General features: G+C 42.9%; 1 protein-coding gene across 2 annotated transcripts in view; it reads left to right on the top strand.

Annotated features, from left to right (window-relative positions):
- Positions 1–16,734, top strand: part of itpr3 (inositol 1,4,5-trisphosphate receptor, type 3) — a 65,295-nt gene extending 48,561 nt beyond the window's left edge. For both annotated transcript variants that reach the window (XM_013914696.1, XM_013914695.1), the window contains 30 exons: positions 389–589; positions 684–799; positions 1,762–1,897; positions 1,983–2,108; positions 3,467–3,592; positions 3,675–3,795; positions 3,903–4,084; positions 4,180–4,328; positions 4,410–4,518; positions 4,967–5,060; positions 5,834–6,009; positions 6,439–6,595; positions 7,646–7,860; positions 8,119–8,319; positions 8,964–9,074; positions 9,437–9,532; positions 9,626–9,733; positions 9,830–9,913; positions 9,992–10,102; positions 10,608–10,800; positions 10,934–11,053; positions 11,199–11,368; positions 11,908–12,072; positions 12,160–12,349; positions 12,423–12,515; positions 14,173–14,291; positions 14,572–14,737; positions 14,829–14,989; positions 15,072–15,233; positions 15,805–16,734. In XM_013914696.1, coding sequence (XP_013770150.1) covers positions 389–589; positions 684–799; positions 1,762–1,897; positions 1,983–2,108; positions 3,467–3,592; positions 3,675–3,795; positions 3,903–4,084; positions 4,180–4,328; positions 4,410–4,518; positions 4,967–5,060; positions 5,834–6,009; positions 6,439–6,595; positions 7,646–7,860; positions 8,119–8,319; positions 8,964–9,074; positions 9,437–9,532; positions 9,626–9,733; positions 9,830–9,913; positions 9,992–10,102; positions 10,608–10,800; positions 10,934–11,053; positions 11,199–11,368; positions 11,908–12,072; positions 12,160–12,349; positions 12,423–12,515; positions 14,173–14,291; positions 14,572–14,737; positions 14,829–14,989; positions 15,072–15,233; positions 15,805–15,921 — 4,275 coding nt within the window. In that variant the 3' untranslated portion in view covers positions 15,922–16,734. The remainder of the gene's footprint in view (positions 1–388; positions 590–683; positions 800–1,761; positions 1,898–1,982; positions 2,109–3,466; positions 3,593–3,674; positions 3,796–3,902; positions 4,085–4,179; positions 4,329–4,409; positions 4,519–4,966; positions 5,061–5,833; positions 6,010–6,438; positions 6,596–7,645; positions 7,861–8,118; positions 8,320–8,963; positions 9,075–9,436; positions 9,533–9,625; positions 9,734–9,829; positions 9,914–9,991; positions 10,103–10,607; positions 10,801–10,933; positions 11,054–11,198; positions 11,369–11,907; positions 12,073–12,159; positions 12,350–12,422; positions 12,516–14,172; positions 14,292–14,571; positions 14,738–14,828; positions 14,990–15,071; positions 15,234–15,804) is intronic.
- The last annotated feature ends 893 nt before the right edge of the window (positions 16,735–17,627 follow it).

Genomic DNA, 17,627 nt, shown 5'->3' with positions numbered 1-17,627 from the left:
CATACGAGGACACTCGTTTTTTGATAGTACAGTGGCAGTATGATGTCCTCGTAAGTGGATATCAGGCCCTTGTAGAGCAAAATTTTATATTTTGGTCTAAATAACCCAAAATGTGATGTCCACATATGTGACGCCAGGTCCCAGGAGGTTTGTGATTAGAAACCATATTATAAACTATAAGCTGTTTTGTGGTTGGATGATGTCACAGGGACATAGTGACATAGTGAAAACAAATTCCCCAAATTTTCCAACATTCAGGAGGCAGTTGGGGGTTTTGTAATGAAAAAAAAAGTCAAAACTAGTCTTCTCTAAATAAATATCAGTGTTGCTGTGACTGACCTGAAGTGAAACCTTTTTGATTTCCAAACTTTTCCTTGTTCATGTCCAGCTCCTGGAGGCGGAGACAGTGCAGCACATCTTCAGTAATAACTACCAACTGTGCAGCGAGATCTCTGAGAGCGTGCTGCATCACTTCATCCACTGCCTGGCAACGCACGGCCGCCATGTCCAGTACCTCAACTTCCTCCACACCATCATCAAGGCCGAGGGCAAGTACGTCAAGAAGTGTCAGGACATGATCATGACCGAGGTGAGGATGAGACGCACCGCTTTGCTTCTACTAAAACATCAACCCGTGTTTTCATGCTGATGTATTCAACTTTTCCTTTCATCTCTTCCTGTAGTTAACAAACGCCGGTGAGGACGTGGTCGTCTTTTACAACGACAAGAACTCGTTTAAAGTCATGCTGGAGCTGATGGCAGAGAGCAGGGAGGGCGTCAGTGAGACCAGCCCACTCAGGTAACCAAGGCAGCGATGATGATGATGATGTTGAAATAATGAAAAAAAGCAGTTTTATTAATCCATCGTCGTAAAACCTGATACTAACCATAACGCGGTCATTTAAAAAAATGACAGGATTGTATTTTATTTGTTAAATGACTGAAAGCTTCGAGCTGGAGACAATAACAGGATAAAATGATCCTATAACAGGATATAAAAGGATCCAAACAGCATGTCGCTCTGCATGTTTAAGATTTTTTATGTCCTTCCTGATTCAATCAAAAAGGAATTTGTGTCTCCTCTGATCTTGAACCAGCTACTCAAATTTTATTACATTTCTAAACATGTTTTCTTGAGAAGTTCTTGCAGTGATTGTGAACTTATAGTTATACAATTGTTGTAATGCACTATCTGATGTGATGGTGGCAGTGCTGTGTCACTGTTCTAATACCAAAACCCAGACACAATGATGCAGTGTGTCAGTATCGCTCTGGACGCGTGGCTGTATATTAAGCTACAGATGATGTCGAGGAGTTCATTTGTTTCAAATCGTTTAAAAGAAGAAGCAGAGCAGAAGTTTGTACCACCTTAACTCTGCTGCTATAAACACACAAGTCGTGGCTCTTCTGATGAGCCTTCAGCTGATGTGGCCACAGCTGCAAAACAGGAGACACGAGTCATGACTTTTTAAAATGGACTGAATGTTTATCAATCTTTAGTTTTTCCAGAATATCAGAACTGATTTAATTTTTTTAAATTTTAATTGACAGATTTGGTTCTGGCAGATTTTGCCCTATAAGAAGTCACATCTGTTTTCAAGTATATATACGTGTGGGTGCATATATATTTTACTTGAGTCTAAATACTGTGTGGACAACAAAGTTTTTCAAGTTACCATCAGGTGCTTTTATTTCCCATCCCAAACATGCTGTCGTGTTTCCGTCTGAGACCTGAATGTGAAATAATTTCCCCCCCTGCAGGTATCACATCTCTCTGGTGGAGCTTCTGGCTGCTTGTGCAGAGGGGAAGAACGTGTACACGGAGATTAAATGCACCTCCCTGCTGCCCCTGGAGGATGTGGTCAGGGTGGTGACCCATGAGGACTGCATTACTGAGGTTCTCACCGCGTTTGTGTGGTTTAAGGTTTTTAAACTGCTTTGATTAAACCAGAAAGCTAACTCGACTTCCTGTGTGTCTCCAGGTGAAAATTGCCTATGTGAACTTTGTGAATCACTGCTATGTGGACACAGAGGTGGAGATGAAGGAAATCTACACATCCAACCACATCTGGAATCTGTTTGAGGACTTCACTGTGGACATGGCTCGGGTAGGAACAGCACCATAGTTTATCATCATAACTGGTAAACTATTGTAAATCATTACCTCATTATTTAAAACTACACCCAGGTTTAACACAAGCCTCCAGCTTTGTAACATTATAGTTACAATAATGTGCAGAGTCTTTCTTTATATTTTGCTTCCACTGAGTTGGATTTGGGGGGAAAAGTGGTCTTGAGCACTTTTTTGGACATTGGCAGATTTCTTTTCCTTTTTTTTGTTAAACCTCACCTAAAAGCCTCCTAATTCAACAGATGAACCAGTGCTGCCTTCACATAACAGACACTTTAGTAAAGAACCAATTTGAATTTTAGTCTCTTTCGTCCAGTTCCTTTAGTTCAGGGGTGGGCATCTCCAGGCCTCGAGGGTTTAGATGTGTCCTTGATCCAACACAGCTGATTTAAATGGCTAAATGACCTCCTCAACATGTGCTGAAGTTCTCCAGAGGCCTGGGAACGAACTAATCATTTGATTCAGGTGTGTTGGCCCAGGGTGTGATCTAAAACCTGCAGGACACCGGCCCTCGAGGCCTGGAGTTTGCCACCTGGAGTTTAGTTGGATAACAGAGTTTGGCATAAAACATTTTTACACCAACAAGGTGTTACGTTCCCCTAAAAAGGTCCAGATGTGAGGGAAAGTAACAAAAGGTGTCCAGGTTGAAAAAGGAGACAGGGAGGCAAAATAGTTAAATTAACAGGTTTATTAATGTTTCCATTAATAACTCACCTAAAAGAGACGGACAAGCTGCTGTCACCTTTTAAAGAAAGAAAACCATAAACTGAAAGTATGCCAAAAACACACACACACACACACACACACACACACACACACGGCAGGACAACATACATTGTATGGAAAACCATACATTTCACACCTGAGCCTCAACTCTCGCGGCCCGGTACTGGTCCGAGGCCCGGGGGTTGGGGACCGCTGGGTTATATGATTGTTGGGTTTTTCTCTGTATGTGTTACTGTAGGGTCTACCTTAAAATATAAAGCACCTTGAAGCGACTGTTGTTGTGATTTGGCGCTGTGTAAATAAAATTGAATTGACACACCCACACAAGGTCAATTTCAGGAGGAGGCCCTGCTAGGATGTAAGACAAGGTGATTGCCAAAGGGCTATTAGCTTAAAACTTGGCCTATACCAGCATTGTGTGGGGAGCATCCTTAAAAAATATCTGAGGAAATTGAAGAATAGGAGGTCAAAAAAGTGACAAGCCTAAAAAAACAATCTACAGCAGAACAACAGGTAAACAGTTTCTGAGAGTCATATCCATAAGAAAGTAGACAAAAAACAACCTGACGTGACGTGGTGCTGATGTTCGGGGTTTTTCCCTCTCTGCAGGTCTGTAATAAACGAGAAAAGCGTCTTTCCGATCCCGTTCTGGAGAAATACATCATCGGCGTGGTTTTTGACACCATCAACGCCTTCTTCAGCTCCCCTTTCTCTGAAAACAGCACTTCTCTGCAGGTGAAGGAAATGCTTCACCTTGGTGATTTAAAACTGTTTAGGTGTGGTTCCAGTTAGTTGATTGCTTCTCTGTCCCTGTCAGACTCATCACACCATCGTGACTCAGCTGCTTCAGTCGTCTGTCAGGCTGCTGGACTGTCCCTGGCTGCAGCAGCAGCACAGAGGGCAGGTGGAGGCATGCATCAAGACGCTGGCTGTGACAGGTAACAAACCTGGCACCGCATTACGTCTCAGCCATGAATGATTCCCATGGTTTTCTCTCACATTCCCACTTAAAAAAGGGGGACTAAGTCTTGTGAATTTTGTCCAGCTAAGAGTCGCTCCATCTCTGTGCCTTTGGAACTGGAGGCTCAGATCAACACCATGCTGTCCACGTCAGCTTTGAACTCTTTGTCGCGCTCCAATCCAAACTACAAATCCTCCTCCCGCCTCACCCGCCCTAGCGCTCCTACCAACCCCTGGGACTACAAGAACATCATCGAGAAGCTGCAGGTGCACAAGGGCACACCGAAAAAAAAGACTTTTCTTTATTTACATTAACTTGCAGTAAACTGTATTTAACCTTGTTCCCTCTGTATCTTCCTCAGGACATCATAAACACTCTGGAGGAGCGTCTGAAGCCACTGGTGAACGCTGAGCTTTCGGTGTTGGTGGATGTCCTCCATCAGCCGGAGCTGCTGTTCCCTGAAGGAACCGACATCCGACAGCGCTGTGAGTCCGGAGGATTCATTTCCAAGTAGGTCATCTGAGTGTAAAGCATGCTTGAGCACTGACACTAGAGGGATGAGGGGAATTATGATGTCCGTGTGCTGACCAGGTTGATCCAGCACACCAAGGCGCTGATGTCTTCAGAGGAGAAGCTGTGCATCAAAGTCCTAAAGACTCTGCAGGAGATGCTCATCAGGACTCTGGACTTTGATGAAAAGGTGAGTTAATAGTAGCTGGACTACCACAATCAGCCTGTTTAACTTAAATCAAAACCATTATAATCACGGTCGAACAACAAAGGCAGGTCCTTGAGAAATACAGTATATTTAAAAAACCACAGTGTTGTTGTGGTCATTCTTCTTTGGTGGTTTTGTAGCTTCCAGTGGTCCTTTTGCAGTTTTTCCATATTTATGCTTATTTCATTTGAGACAGTTTGTCTGGAATGGGACCACAACCCAAACACTCCCCTTTCGCTGAATCATCTTCACCTGTTCGTGTTTGCGTTCCCCACCCTCTCTCGTCTTCAGCCTCTGCCAGGCCTTGTTGCTGCCACTGATCATGAATGAAGCCTTCCCCAAACTGAAATCTCTGGCTTATTTCTTGGTTTTGTTTCAGTTAAATGTAACAGGATGGAGACTGAATGGACTTTCTGTTGGTTTGTTTCAGGGACTAGTGCTGCGGAAAGTTTTACTGCAAAACTACTTGTTTCCAAACAAGAAGACCAACCAGAAGAATGACTTAGCTGAACTTGGAGTTCCAGGTAAACTGCTTCATACGAACACTGTTCAGAGGAAATAATAAACACTGCTCAAATAAAATGCAGGAGACATTTGATCATAACAGTATAACATAGTCAGATAAGTTCAGGAATGTCATTGTGTTCAGTGAAGCACAAAACATCCGAAATCCGTTTCACCTGCTTTGTTAAATTCAACTGTAGACTGGACACGAACCCAAAAAGAGGATGACTTTGCAGGTGGTGGCTTCATTTCTCTGTCTTTATCCTTCCTTACTGATCTTTCTCTAGTGCTGCTTTTTGCTGGTGTCTTTGCTGCACGGGTAGTCCAGCTCCTTCGTGATGATGCATCCATATTTGACATTGATAGGTTTGTTGTCTCATGTATATCCTTGGAGGGTGCCAATAACCTCCATGTGCGGGCCAGAAGTATTCTGACTGCTGTTGGATACCAGGACGAAATCCTCAGACCCACCCATCATGTTTATGTTGCTGTAGCGGACCCTGGGTTAAAGGCTTTTGGTGTGTTTATATAGTTACTAAGAAGGAATTGAATTCCCCAGACTTGGATTTAATTTGTAACCTGTTGGAAGTTATGTGTCGGTGCGTTCAGTGTTGCTAATTAGAACCACTGAGCTCACTGATCCAAGTCTGGGGGGAGATTCCCCAGGACACCATTTATTTAACATCATTCACGTAACACAATAATAGCAATCTAATGTGTTTATGATGCTATAATCTATATTGTCTGTGCACAAGCTGCTATATTATGCTGTATTTTTCTTTCTGTGAGTTAGGCGGTGAACAGGAGCGGGACTGGGCGGCAGTGGCAGCAATCCAGTGTCGTCTGGATCGTGAAGGAGGAACGAAGCTGTTCACAGATCTGGTGATGAGCACCAAGAATGATAAGATCTTCCAGGAGAGCATCCAGCTGGCCATCTGTCTGCTGGAGGGAGGAAACACTGAGATACAGGTAGCAGACAGGAGAAGTTTCTTTGCTCATTTAAGTCACTGTTATGAAATTACAGAGCCAAGTCCGTTCTAAAAGCACAGGACAAACCAAATAATATATCAAACGTGTAAAAACAATAGATCTGAGACAAGAATGGTCACTTTTTTTTTGAATAGTGTAGATTAGTTTTCTCCAACATAGCTGATCCAGAGATCGCAGGATGTGGTACTGGCAATGGGACCGTTTTAATGAAAGAAGTTGGTTCTTGGTTAGACGTGGTTGTACGCTGGGTTTAGTTTTGACCATCTTTTATATATTGTTTTAGAACAAAGACTGCTTCAGAGCTGGTTTTGATTCATTTTAGGCATGGTTTTAGGCTGGGATGGTTTTCAAGCTTGTTTTTGGTCCCGTGTTAAACTGGTGTGTTGACTCTGTCCACTTCTGATGCAGAACTCCTTCTACAAACTGATGATGGGGGACAACAAGTCAGAGAAGTTCTTTAAAGTGTTTAATGACAGAATGAAAGAAGCTCAGGCCGACATTAAAGCAACGGTTTCTGTTAATGTTGGAGAGATGACGCACAAGGCCAACGAGAAGCTGGAGAACGGTGAGAGTCATCTGAAAATAGTTTATGAGGACACATCTGTGCAATCCGATTATTCTATAGTTTCAATGTACGTCCATATTTAGGGTTCCTTAGATTTATTTGAGGATGATATGATCAAACCCCATTTTGTAACTAATAGTTTGGCATCACTCACTGGAACTTTGATCAGGTTTAGACATTTGATATAATGTTTTAAATGGTTAATTAACAAACAATTATGTATTATGTCTGTGAAGGTTCTCAGTCATCCAGGTCATCGTAGTCTAAGGAGCTTGGAAAGAAAAGCGTCTGGACTTCTTTAAGTTGCTTGAAAACGTTTCACCTCTCATCCGAGAAGCTTCTTCACTTCTAGTGTCAAATGGTGGAGAGTCCCAGATTTAAGCCTAGTGGGAGTGTCCCACCAAGAGGGTCAAAGGACCCCCTGATGATCCTCTACCTAATCACATGAGCCAAGGTGTGAAACTGGGTGTGGGTCCCAATCAGCCAGAGTTTTGGGTGAGTTCATTGTGAAACCTGGCCCCACCCTATCATGTGATTTCCTGAGGTCAGATGGCCCAGGATGTGAGTGGGCGTTAAGGCGTCTGGGAAGGATCTCAAAACTGGATTATAGATGGCAGAGAGTTGGTGTCGTAAACCCCGCCTCTGTTCAAAGATGGTCGCTCACAGTGGACATAGATGCTTCTTTCACTCCTCTTTCAAACCATCTGTCCTCTCTGTCCAACATGTGAACATTGGCATCCTCGAAAGAGTGACCTTTATCCTTAAGATGCAGATGGACCGCCGAGTCTTGTCCCGTGGAGGTGGCTCTTCTGTGTTGTGCCATGTGCTTGTGAAGTGGCTGTTTGGTCTCTCCACCGTTTGACCCTAAAACTGAAGAAGCTTCTCGGATGAGAGGTGAAACATCTTCAAGAAACTTAAAGAAGTCCAGACGCTTTTCTTTCCAAGCTCCTTAGACAGTTATGTATTATGCACCTTTGTGAAGGGAAAAATAAGACTCTGAAAAGGTTTGAGTTCTGAAAGATGTTTGTAATAATATTTTATGGTTTAAAGGTGGCTCCACCACAATGGGTGTACTTCCGGGTACAGGGGGTCATCCACTGTTGGTAGCAGGGGCGCCCATTGCCCCAGGCACCTCCACCCTGCCAGCTCAACCTATTGAAGAACAGAAGGAGGTGGAGACAGAGATGGGACCAGCTGTTACCATCATGAAGCCGATCTTGAGGTTCCTACAGCTGCTTTGTGAGAACCACAACAACGACCTACAGGTCAGTTGCTGCTAACTACTGAACAGTGTTGAGCCTTTTTTACAGATTGTATAGCATTAACCATGTGACAAAAAGTTAATATCTACTACCTATATTTTAGAGACAAGTTGGATGTTTTTCTCTCCACTTTAGGCGGGTCTTTTAGCACCGTCTGTTAGAGGCCAGTACAGGAAGTAAAGCTGTTTGTCCCAGCATCTTCTTCATGTGAGCACACATACAGAAAATGTAAGGCTCAAGTTTGTGACTTTGTGTTTCCAGAACTTCCTGCGTTGTCAGAATAACAAAGCCAACTACAACCTTGTGTGTGAGACACTTCAGTTCCTGGACATCATGTGTGGTAGTACGACGGGTGGCCTGGGCCTGCTGGGCTTGTACATCAATGAATCAAATGTCCACCTCATCATTCAGTCCCTGGAAACACTTACAGAGTACTGCCAAGGACCCTGCCAAGAGAACCAGGTACATGAGAACAACAGGGTGGAAATAATGGTTTCTACTTTTCTTTGATGGTACAGGTGCCAAGGTGGTGCAGCGGTTAACGCTGCAGCATCACTGTAAGAAGGCTGTAGGTTCAAACCTGCAGCTGGAAGTTGAGTGTTCTCACTCTGCTTGTGTGGATTTCCTTCCTCCAACAGTCCACAGACATGCTTGTTAGGTTAACTGTCCCTCGTCAGTAGTGATGCATTTGCGGTAAAGCAGATGATCACATTATTAACATTCATGGGGTAACTGCTCACTAAGGAGTGGCCAGTGGTCTCCATATCCTAGTCTGGGCAGATTGACATAGCTGCATGTGACACAAAGCCAGTGGTTGGTAATGCAAGACGATACTTACTACTAGAAATATGAGAAAGTCGCTTTGTTCAGTGCTATTGGTAATGTCTGCTACCAGACAAGAAAGGTACATCCATTGAAAAAGAAACTGGCACCAGCACCCAGAAACCTGAAAACGTGGGCTCAAAAGGCACCAAAGAACCACGAGTGCCAGCACAAGAGATGAAGAGACCTGATGTTATCCTCTAGTTTTTAATTTTCCTGACGTTCTCAAGGTGTCCTTTGTTTACTGCACTGTCTTACACAGACATTTGTTTTCTGTGTTTCAGACATGTATCGTGACCCACGAGTCCAACGGCATCGACATCATAACGGCTCTGATCCTGAATGACATCAGTCCTCTATGTCGCTATCGGATGGAGATGGTGCTGCAGCTGAAGGTAAAATGGAGTCGCCTCTTTCATTTAGACGGAGTTCAGTGTAGCGACACCATAGTGGCAAAAGTGCAGAAATCTTTCTTATTTTCATATTTCTGTGCATTAAAAGAAGCACAGGAAATCTGACACTGCTTGAAATGTAATTATGTTTAAACATGTCATCTGGGGCGCGGTGTCGGAGGTGATCAAATGTAACCAAACACCATCATTTATCTCTCACTCTTTTAGGTTAATGTGTGGGTTTGTTTCCAGGTTTTTAAGTCAGCATTTCCACAAATATCCTTCCTGTCTGTGTAAAGATAGAAGTCATTGTCTCTAGTACTTGACAAACGGTTCAGTCCATTTGTTTGACTGCTGCTCGACAGGACAATGCCTCCAAGCTGCTGTTGGCTCTTATGGAGAGTCGTCACGACAGCGAGAACGCAGAGAGGATTCTGCTGAACCTGCGGCCACGAGAGCTGGTCAGACCCTGAACCACATGTCCATAAAGCAGCTGTTAAAGATCTTATTGAAAAGCAAGAAAAATCTAAGTGTGTACATGTCCACTCTGCCAGGTGGAGGTGATAAAGAAGGCCTACAACCAGGAGAGTGAATGTGAAGATGTGGAGGTGGAAGTTTCTCCTCGGGAGGTGGGGCACAACATCTACATCCTGGCTCAGCAGGTGACTAAACTCAATTTCCTATTGGCTATCTGGAAGAGCTCATGATATTTTGTGGTTGGTTAGGGTCAAAATAAAGTTCTTGTTGTGTTTTTGCAGCTGGCGAGACACAACAAAGTCCTTCACAACCTCCTAAAACCTCAAAAGAACAATAAAGAGGGAGAGGAGGGCATTTCCTCAATGGTAAACATCCATCCATCCATCCATGTCAAGTTGTAATCATCTAAAACTGACACCACGCTGCTGTTTGTGTGTCTGCAGCTGAACCTGAACAACCGACCTCTGTCCCAGATGTTGAAGTCCTCAGCTCCAGCTCCTGTGGTGGAGCAGGACCCGCTGGAGTACTACGAGCAGCTCACTTCACAGATAGAGGTATTACTACTATTAAAATAAAGATCTTTATCCTGAGCCATTGATCCTATAATACTTTGTGGTTTGGTTATCAAATAGCACAAACTGGCATTTGATCGTTTGGGTAAAACGTAACTTTTTCAAATTGTTTATTTAACAAGCATCTCTGTTCCTCGGTTACACAACTCTGTCCTGGTCTGAGTCACAACAATCTGAGCAGAGATGCTCCCCCCCTCGTTCCAGCCACCACCAGGAAGTAGAATTCATAGTTCAGTCACTGACCATATGCTTTATGGCAAGACAGCAGTAGGCCCGGGTTCGAGTCCGACCTGTGGCCCTTTGCTACATGTCCTCCTCTCTCTTTCCTGTCTGTCTACACCATCCATAACCCAAAAAGGGCAAAAGAAACCCCGTAAATTCTGAAAATGTGCTTTCTTTGAGTTTGTCAACTTCATCTCTACATTTTAGAGAGGATCGAGCTTTTATCATTAGACGTTGTCTAAACTACGTATCTGTCTGTGCCCAGATTGTTCGCGATGACCGCAGCATGGAGCAGATTGTGTTTCCCGTTCATCCCATCTGTGAGTTTCTGACAGAGGAGTCAAAGATCAGGGTGTTCAACACCACTGAGCTGGACGAGCAGGGATCCAAAGTCACACATTTCTTCGAGCAAACATCCTTCCTGCATGGAGAAATGGAGTGGCAGAAGAAGCTGAGGAGTGAGTACACACACTCAGTGCGATCTGTAAAGGTTTCATTCGTGTGAGCCAGGTGCTCACATCAATTCTACTTTTGCTCAACATATAAAAACCCAACAGCGTGTTCAGGCTCAACATGTATGTGTTTGTGCAGGTATGCCAGTGTTGTACTGGTTCTCCAGAAGGATGACTCTGTGGGGAACAATCTCCTTTAAACTTGCCCTCTTCATCAACCTCATCATCGCTTTCTTCTACCCCTACGACTCCGGACAAGGTACTACTGCAAGTACTGATAGATCTGAAAATACGACTAAACACACGAACACTGTCATTTTATTTTTGTCATCATCTGTAGAAAGTGTGGAGGACTGGTCGGGGTGAGGATGTGGCACTTAAAACGATGCTCTTCTCCTCTGTAGGTGCAATCGACGACTCTCTGTTGTTGATGCTGTTCTGGGTCCTGACCGGTCTCTCCGTCCTGGGTTTGTTCTCTCAGCGTTCTCTCACGCCGTTCACCGTCGCTCTGATTCTCAGGTCCATCTACCACCTAGGCATTGGCAACACGCTAATAGTGCTGGGAACACTTAATGTGAGAAAACACCACATTACACATCTGCACCCTGGGTGTGATTAGCTTAGCATGGCTTGGTACCCGTTTTAAATATTTAAACTCTTGATTCACAGTTGACATTTCTAGGTTTTATTCGGAGTTGATGAAGATTTTTTCTTTTTTAAAATCAAAATGATGATTTCATGTTTTTTTAGTTAAGTTTGGCGATCAGTGAACTGGTCAGTTAAAAAATATAAACTGTGAAGACACTGAATACACTTATCAGATGTGACTGTGTCCTAAAAGGAAAATATTCTCCGGTTCTTTTTGAGCTCTAGATTTGAATTGTGGTTCTAGAGTAGAACATTCTAGATCAGAGGTGTCAAATATGTGGCCTGAGGGCCGGAATCAGGCCTTGTTTTATTATCAAAGGCCAGTCTGGGCAATGAGCTAGCAGAACTTTTCTGCTTTTCTTACATTTATTTCTTACAATTGGCCAGCGTCCTTTTACATCTCTTTGGTAACAACACCTCCAGCCTGATCATCCACTGTGCTGTCCATGTTTTGTCCATTTCCAGCTCATCAATAAAGTGGTGTTTGTGGTGAGTTTTGTGGGAAACAACGGCACATTTATTATGGGGTACAAGGCCATGGTGATGGATGTGGAGTTCCTCTATCACCTGGCATACGTCCTGACGTCCACACTGGGACTCTTCGTTCACGAGCTCTTCTACAGCATCCTGGTAAACAGCACACACAGTGACCTGTCAGGTGTTTGTGCTGTTTGTGGTAGGAAGGGAAATCTAAGTGTCTGTGTTCATTTCGGGCAGCTTTTTGACCTGATCTACAGGGAGGAGACCCTGTTAAATGTGATAAACAGCGTGACGCGTAACGGGCGCTCCATCCTGCTCACGGCACTGCTCGCTCTCATCCTTGTGTACCTCTTCTCCATTGTGGGCTTCCTCTTCCTGAAGGAGGACTTCATTATGGAGGTCGACCCGCTGGCACAGATTGCTGCAGGTAAATTCACAGCTGTTAAAATTAACCCTCATACCAAAACCTTAATCGGTACTAGTTACTGTCTTCTGTTCAGCTTCTCAAAATAGTGAAGCCTCTCAGGATTTCCTCAAGTCGTGCTCTGCAGACGGAGTCAGCTGCACTGCAGAGACCAACACTGAAGAGGAAGGTAAGAGACAGACACATCACTAGATGGTTACTGACAGTAGTCAGTTTTTGCAACATGTATTAGAAAACAACTCGTTCAGCTAACTAAAATAGATACAATTATCCAATTTCCACCACTTACTGGAGTCCAAGTACAGACAGGGAGCTAAATAACTATTTAACAGTTTAAAATGGTGTTTATCCACAGATGCAAATACAAAAATATGTTTTGGAGCTGTTAAACGGTAAATGGTTCTTTTATGGCGCTTTTTTTACTCTACTGGAGCACTCCAAGTTTCGTAAAGCTGGTGAGGATGCAATACCAGCGTTAAGATGCATTAAGTCATCGTGTGGTTTGGATTTGAGGAGGATGTAGAACAAAATGGGGTAAATTGCAAAACGTGCTGAAAAGTCATCCATGCAAAATTAAGACTGTTTTTAACTCTGCATGTGAACATCTCCCCACGCCAAAGCTATCGGCGAGACAAACGGAGGAAAATTATTAAGGTTACTTTAATTATAGCCTTAGGTAAATTTGCTTTACAGAAAAATGATAGCATGGGGTTAGTGGCATGTGCAAGTCTGATTCCATGTTAATGCTTATCGAATGTGAAGCATATTTGTAGCTGGTTCAGTGAAATTTGGTCGAAGTGTGATGAAACTTGCAGTTCTGGAATCTGTGAGATCTCAGCTTTTAGACACTGTGCCGTTTGTTTGGTTACATGTCGAGTGAGTTCATGGCTTTGTCATTTGTGTTATTCATATTTCATGTTACTTTACTGCTCTTTTAATTGTTTGTTGTTTTGGCTGTTTGGTGGTTGTAGAAATGGTGTTTATGAGCTTTTAGATGAGATTCTGAGGTTTTCGTGGTGATATTTATATAAAAACCTTGACTTCAGGGAGGGTATCACGATATCCCAAAAAATATTGCAATATTAGATTTTCCTCATGTCGCCCAGCCCTAGTGGAAGCCACCATGAAACTGACAACGACCTGGCTAAACATCAATATCAGCTGCATATAAGCTAACATTGTGCTAGCTAATTTTAGCTGAGTGTTCAAAACTAAAAAAAATGAAATGAAATAAAATAAAAATCACACTTTCCCACTCAAAACTCTTAGAAGATTATATTTTCACATCATACAAAAAGTTACTCAGAAAGTGTCAGAGACCAACAATGTTAGATCCACTTCAAGAGCAGCCAGCTAACAACAGCTAACAGGGGCAGATAGGGCTTAAATCTTCAACATATCCTCAATACCTCACGTAGTATCGCTGTCATTGGTCAGAAGTGAGCTTCACTCACTTACAGACTCGTATCACAAAGTTTTTAAAGGCTGGAGTAAATGTGGATGCTTCTTACATTGACAGCTGAGGTAAACAGAGCACTGACAGCCTCTAAAAAGGAATCTCTGGGCTGGATACAGATCCACTCCAAACAGTAGCAGAAATATGCCAGGAAGGCAGTTATGGTTTAAATACTAAGTTTAATATTTTTGCTCCACTAAAACATGTTTGTGCTATAACAGCCACCATAGCTGGGATTATACACTTTGATTGGTAGAAAAACAGAACTAGTGGTGAAAGTTTTTACACACCATAACTTTACATTTATACCGACTTTGTATTTGATCATTGTTAAATGTTCTTGATGAGTCTTTGTGTGTGTGTGTTTCAGAGGTGCCGGACTCTGAGCGAGCATGCGACACTCTGTTGATGTGTATCGTTACTGTGCTGAACCACGGACTGAGGAACGGAGGAGGAGTGGGAGACGTCCTCCGCAAACCATCTAAGAATGTACGAGACAGTTTTTACCTGAATGCTGCTCTCCGATAACAAAATGCACAGCCTACATCTTTGGCTTTTATCTGACGTTTTCTTTATCATGTGGAAATATTCTGCCACAGAAAGGTGCAGTTCGGTTTTTAAATTTGCTGTTACTAAAAAAATGATCTTAAACTGCAGGACTATAAATGCTAGCTGCTCTGAAGATGAAGTTTTAAAATAGATAAAAGATCATCAGGTAAGAAGTTAGTGCAGAGTGAAGGCTAAATTCCTTTCCCGGGTCTGTGTTCAGGAGCCACTGTTTCCCGCTCGAGTTGTGTATGACCTGCTGTTCTACTTCATCGTCATCATCATCGTCCTCAACTTGATCTTCGGTGTCATCATCGACACGTTCGCAGACTTGAGGAGTGAGAAGCAGAAGAAGGAAGAAATTCTGAAGACAACATGTTTCATTTGCGGTTTGTAGACGTTCTTCACACTGTGACTAACAAACCAGTCAGCTAACAGTAGATTTGTTGAAGAAGCTTTGTCTTCTTTGTTCTGCTGCAGGCCTCGAGAGAGACAAGTTTGACAATAAGACGGTGTCTTTCGAAGAGCACATCAAACTGGAGCACAATATCTGGAACTACCTCTACTTTATCGTTTTGGTGCGCGAGAAAAACAAGACGGACTACACAGGACCGGAGAGCTACGTGGCTCACATGATCAAGGTGGGAAATGTTAAAGAAAGAAAAGTGGCATGGCTGCGATTTCAGGTTCACAAATAAACTGCTTCTTCTTCTGCTGCTTCAGAACAACAACCTGGACTGGTTTCCACGGATGCAGGCCATGTCACTGGTGGTAACAGACAGCGATGGCGAGCAGAACGAGATGAGGCAGTTACAGGACAAACTGGTATCAACCATGAAGGTGGTCACAACCCTGACCGCCCAGCTGACGGAGCTCAAAGAGCAGGTATTTGCACACAAAGGGACAGATGCACTGACAATAACAAAGTTGACTTTGATTTGACAAATTTCAGCTCGCTTTAACTTTTTTAAGCTAATGAATCTGTTTATAATTACTTTTATCAGCCAAGGCTAACTGGTTACCAGTCGGGTCAGCTACACGAGTTTGGATGAAATAGTCAATCATATGCAATCATTACCAAACATGGGGTATGTTTTCCATCTTAAGTTATGTTACAGCTACCTCAGACAATCAAAAAGTCCCCGATAGGTCAAAATATTAGGGTTAACATGTGAAAAATATTCTGCCCCACGACATGCTGGAAGATCCTAACACTGCAGCCCAAATCAAGTAAATGCTGACTATACTTTTATTCATTCATTAAAAGCAGAAATTCATCCAGAATCAGCAGCTGATCTTTCAACTGCTTTCACAGTTAGCAGGGCAACATTTTTAATGCACCACATTAGTGGCACCATAACTGAGGAGCAAAGCTCTAATCACAGCAGCACACATAAACACACTGAATCACAGCTTGGGTGGCGTTTAGTGACTCTGTGTGTGTGTGTGTGCGCAGATGACGGAGCAGAGGAAGAGGAGGCAGAGGATGGGCTTTGTCGACGTCCAGGGCGGAGCGAGCGGCGCGGTGCCTCCCAGCGCCGCAGGAGGAAACCATCAGATCTACAAAACATAAAGACACTCGACACATTGGCACACAGACGGATTTGATGTTCACTACATGGTCATCTCTAGATCTGTAAGCCATCCAGCTGGACTGATGGACACAAAGACTGAAACACTAGAACAGCTGAAGCACCTGCAGCTTTCACACAGTTTCATAGCGGCAAATATCCAACAGATTAACGTTCTGATTGTCAGCAGATTGCTGGTTGACAATAATAATCGGAATAGCTGATCTGACTCTCTTAAACCTGCAGCTTCTTCCCTGCTCAGGTCACAGGACAAATTTAGCCCTAAACTTTCCCATTCCAGGTGTTCTTCACGGCCCAGGTTAAAATAAAGCAGCTGTGGTTTTCTTTGTGCAGCAGAAGTTTGTGGATTCTTTCCACCTGGTCAATTTTAAATTAAGTGTATTTTATTAAGCTTACTTCTTGTGGAAACAGCACGTATTAAAGGTTTATGGCTTCAAGTGAAAAATACACGTGTAAAAGAAATTAGCCAGCACATGGCTATTTTATTTATGCAGTGCATTGCACAGCATGTCCAAAAATAATTCCTAAAGTAATTCCTTGATTGCTAAACTAACACGAAGCTGCCTGAAAACAGCCCACAAGTAAGTTCAGAGAGAAAAACACAGCTAAACTGTTTTAAATCAGATCTGGAACCTTTCACAACCAGGGTGAGAAGAAAAGCCCTAACGTGAGTGTAAGACCCGGCAAAGACCCCTTAATAGTATTATTATTATTAATCATATTCATCTCAATGAAAACATTAGGGATGGTTATCATTTTTCAACACATTAATTAAAAAAGTGTAATAATAAAAATGTATGATACTACCAGAGGTAGCTGTAATGCACTAAAATCATTGCCAGCAACAACCAAACAACAAAAGTAGAAGAAAAAGTGAGTGTCTAACCAATGTTTGACCAATAAAATGAAGCGAGATTAAAATGAGCCTCTGCTGCACAAACAGGGAAACACAAAGCCAAAGATGGACGCAGCTGTCAAAAGTCTTGTTCAGCTCTTATTCAAAGAAATATTGATATAATAACTGGCTAGCACGTGAGTCTAAGGAGCTTGGAGAGAAAAGTGTCTGGACTTCCTTATTTTTCTTGAAGACGTTTCACCTCTCATCCGAGAAGCTTCTTCAGTTCTGAGGTCAAATGGTGGAGAGTCCCAGATTTTTAAGCTCTTAGCTTCTGAGGTGAAACATGTAACTTCAAGTAACTTAAAGAAGTCCAGACGCTTTTCCCTCCAAGCTCCTTAGACTACGATGACCTGGATGACTGAGAACCTTCACAGATATAGCTAGCACAAGTCTGCCACAGTTATACAAGTCATTTCAGATCAGTGTGGGCTGGGTGACTGTCTCAAAAATGAAATATGAAACACAAGGCGATTACGCTCTGACACAAACATCTGGAGACAGAATAGTTCATTCCTGTTAGGCTTCAAGTCTTCCTGAAGGTCGTGGCTAACTTGTAAATTCTCAAGCCTCTGTAGATGATGACAAAAAAAACATGTAGGCACGTGGGACATCTGTGAACCTCTCGCTCATGAAAAACTTCCATTGATCAGACTCAAGTGTACCCACAGATGCACAAACTATAACACACAAATGTCCACATCACGTACCTGGTTTGAAGAAATGTTTGACTTTCCAGACGGCTGTACTTAGAAATGTCTAATTTATCATCTAGCTTTTTAGTTTTTAATA

Source organism: Pundamilia nyererei, unplaced genomic scaffold (assembly GCF_000239375.1).
Source record: "Pundamilia nyererei isolate P.nyererei 1_Seehausen unplaced genomic scaffold, PunNye1.0 scaffold00216, whole genome shotgun sequence".
NCBI classification, from domain to species: Eukaryota; Metazoa; Chordata; class Actinopteri; order Cichliformes; family Cichlidae; genus Pundamilia; species Pundamilia nyererei.
The sequence above is the reverse complement of the archived record's forward strand: the minus strand, read 5'-3'. Positions and strand labels throughout refer to the sequence as shown.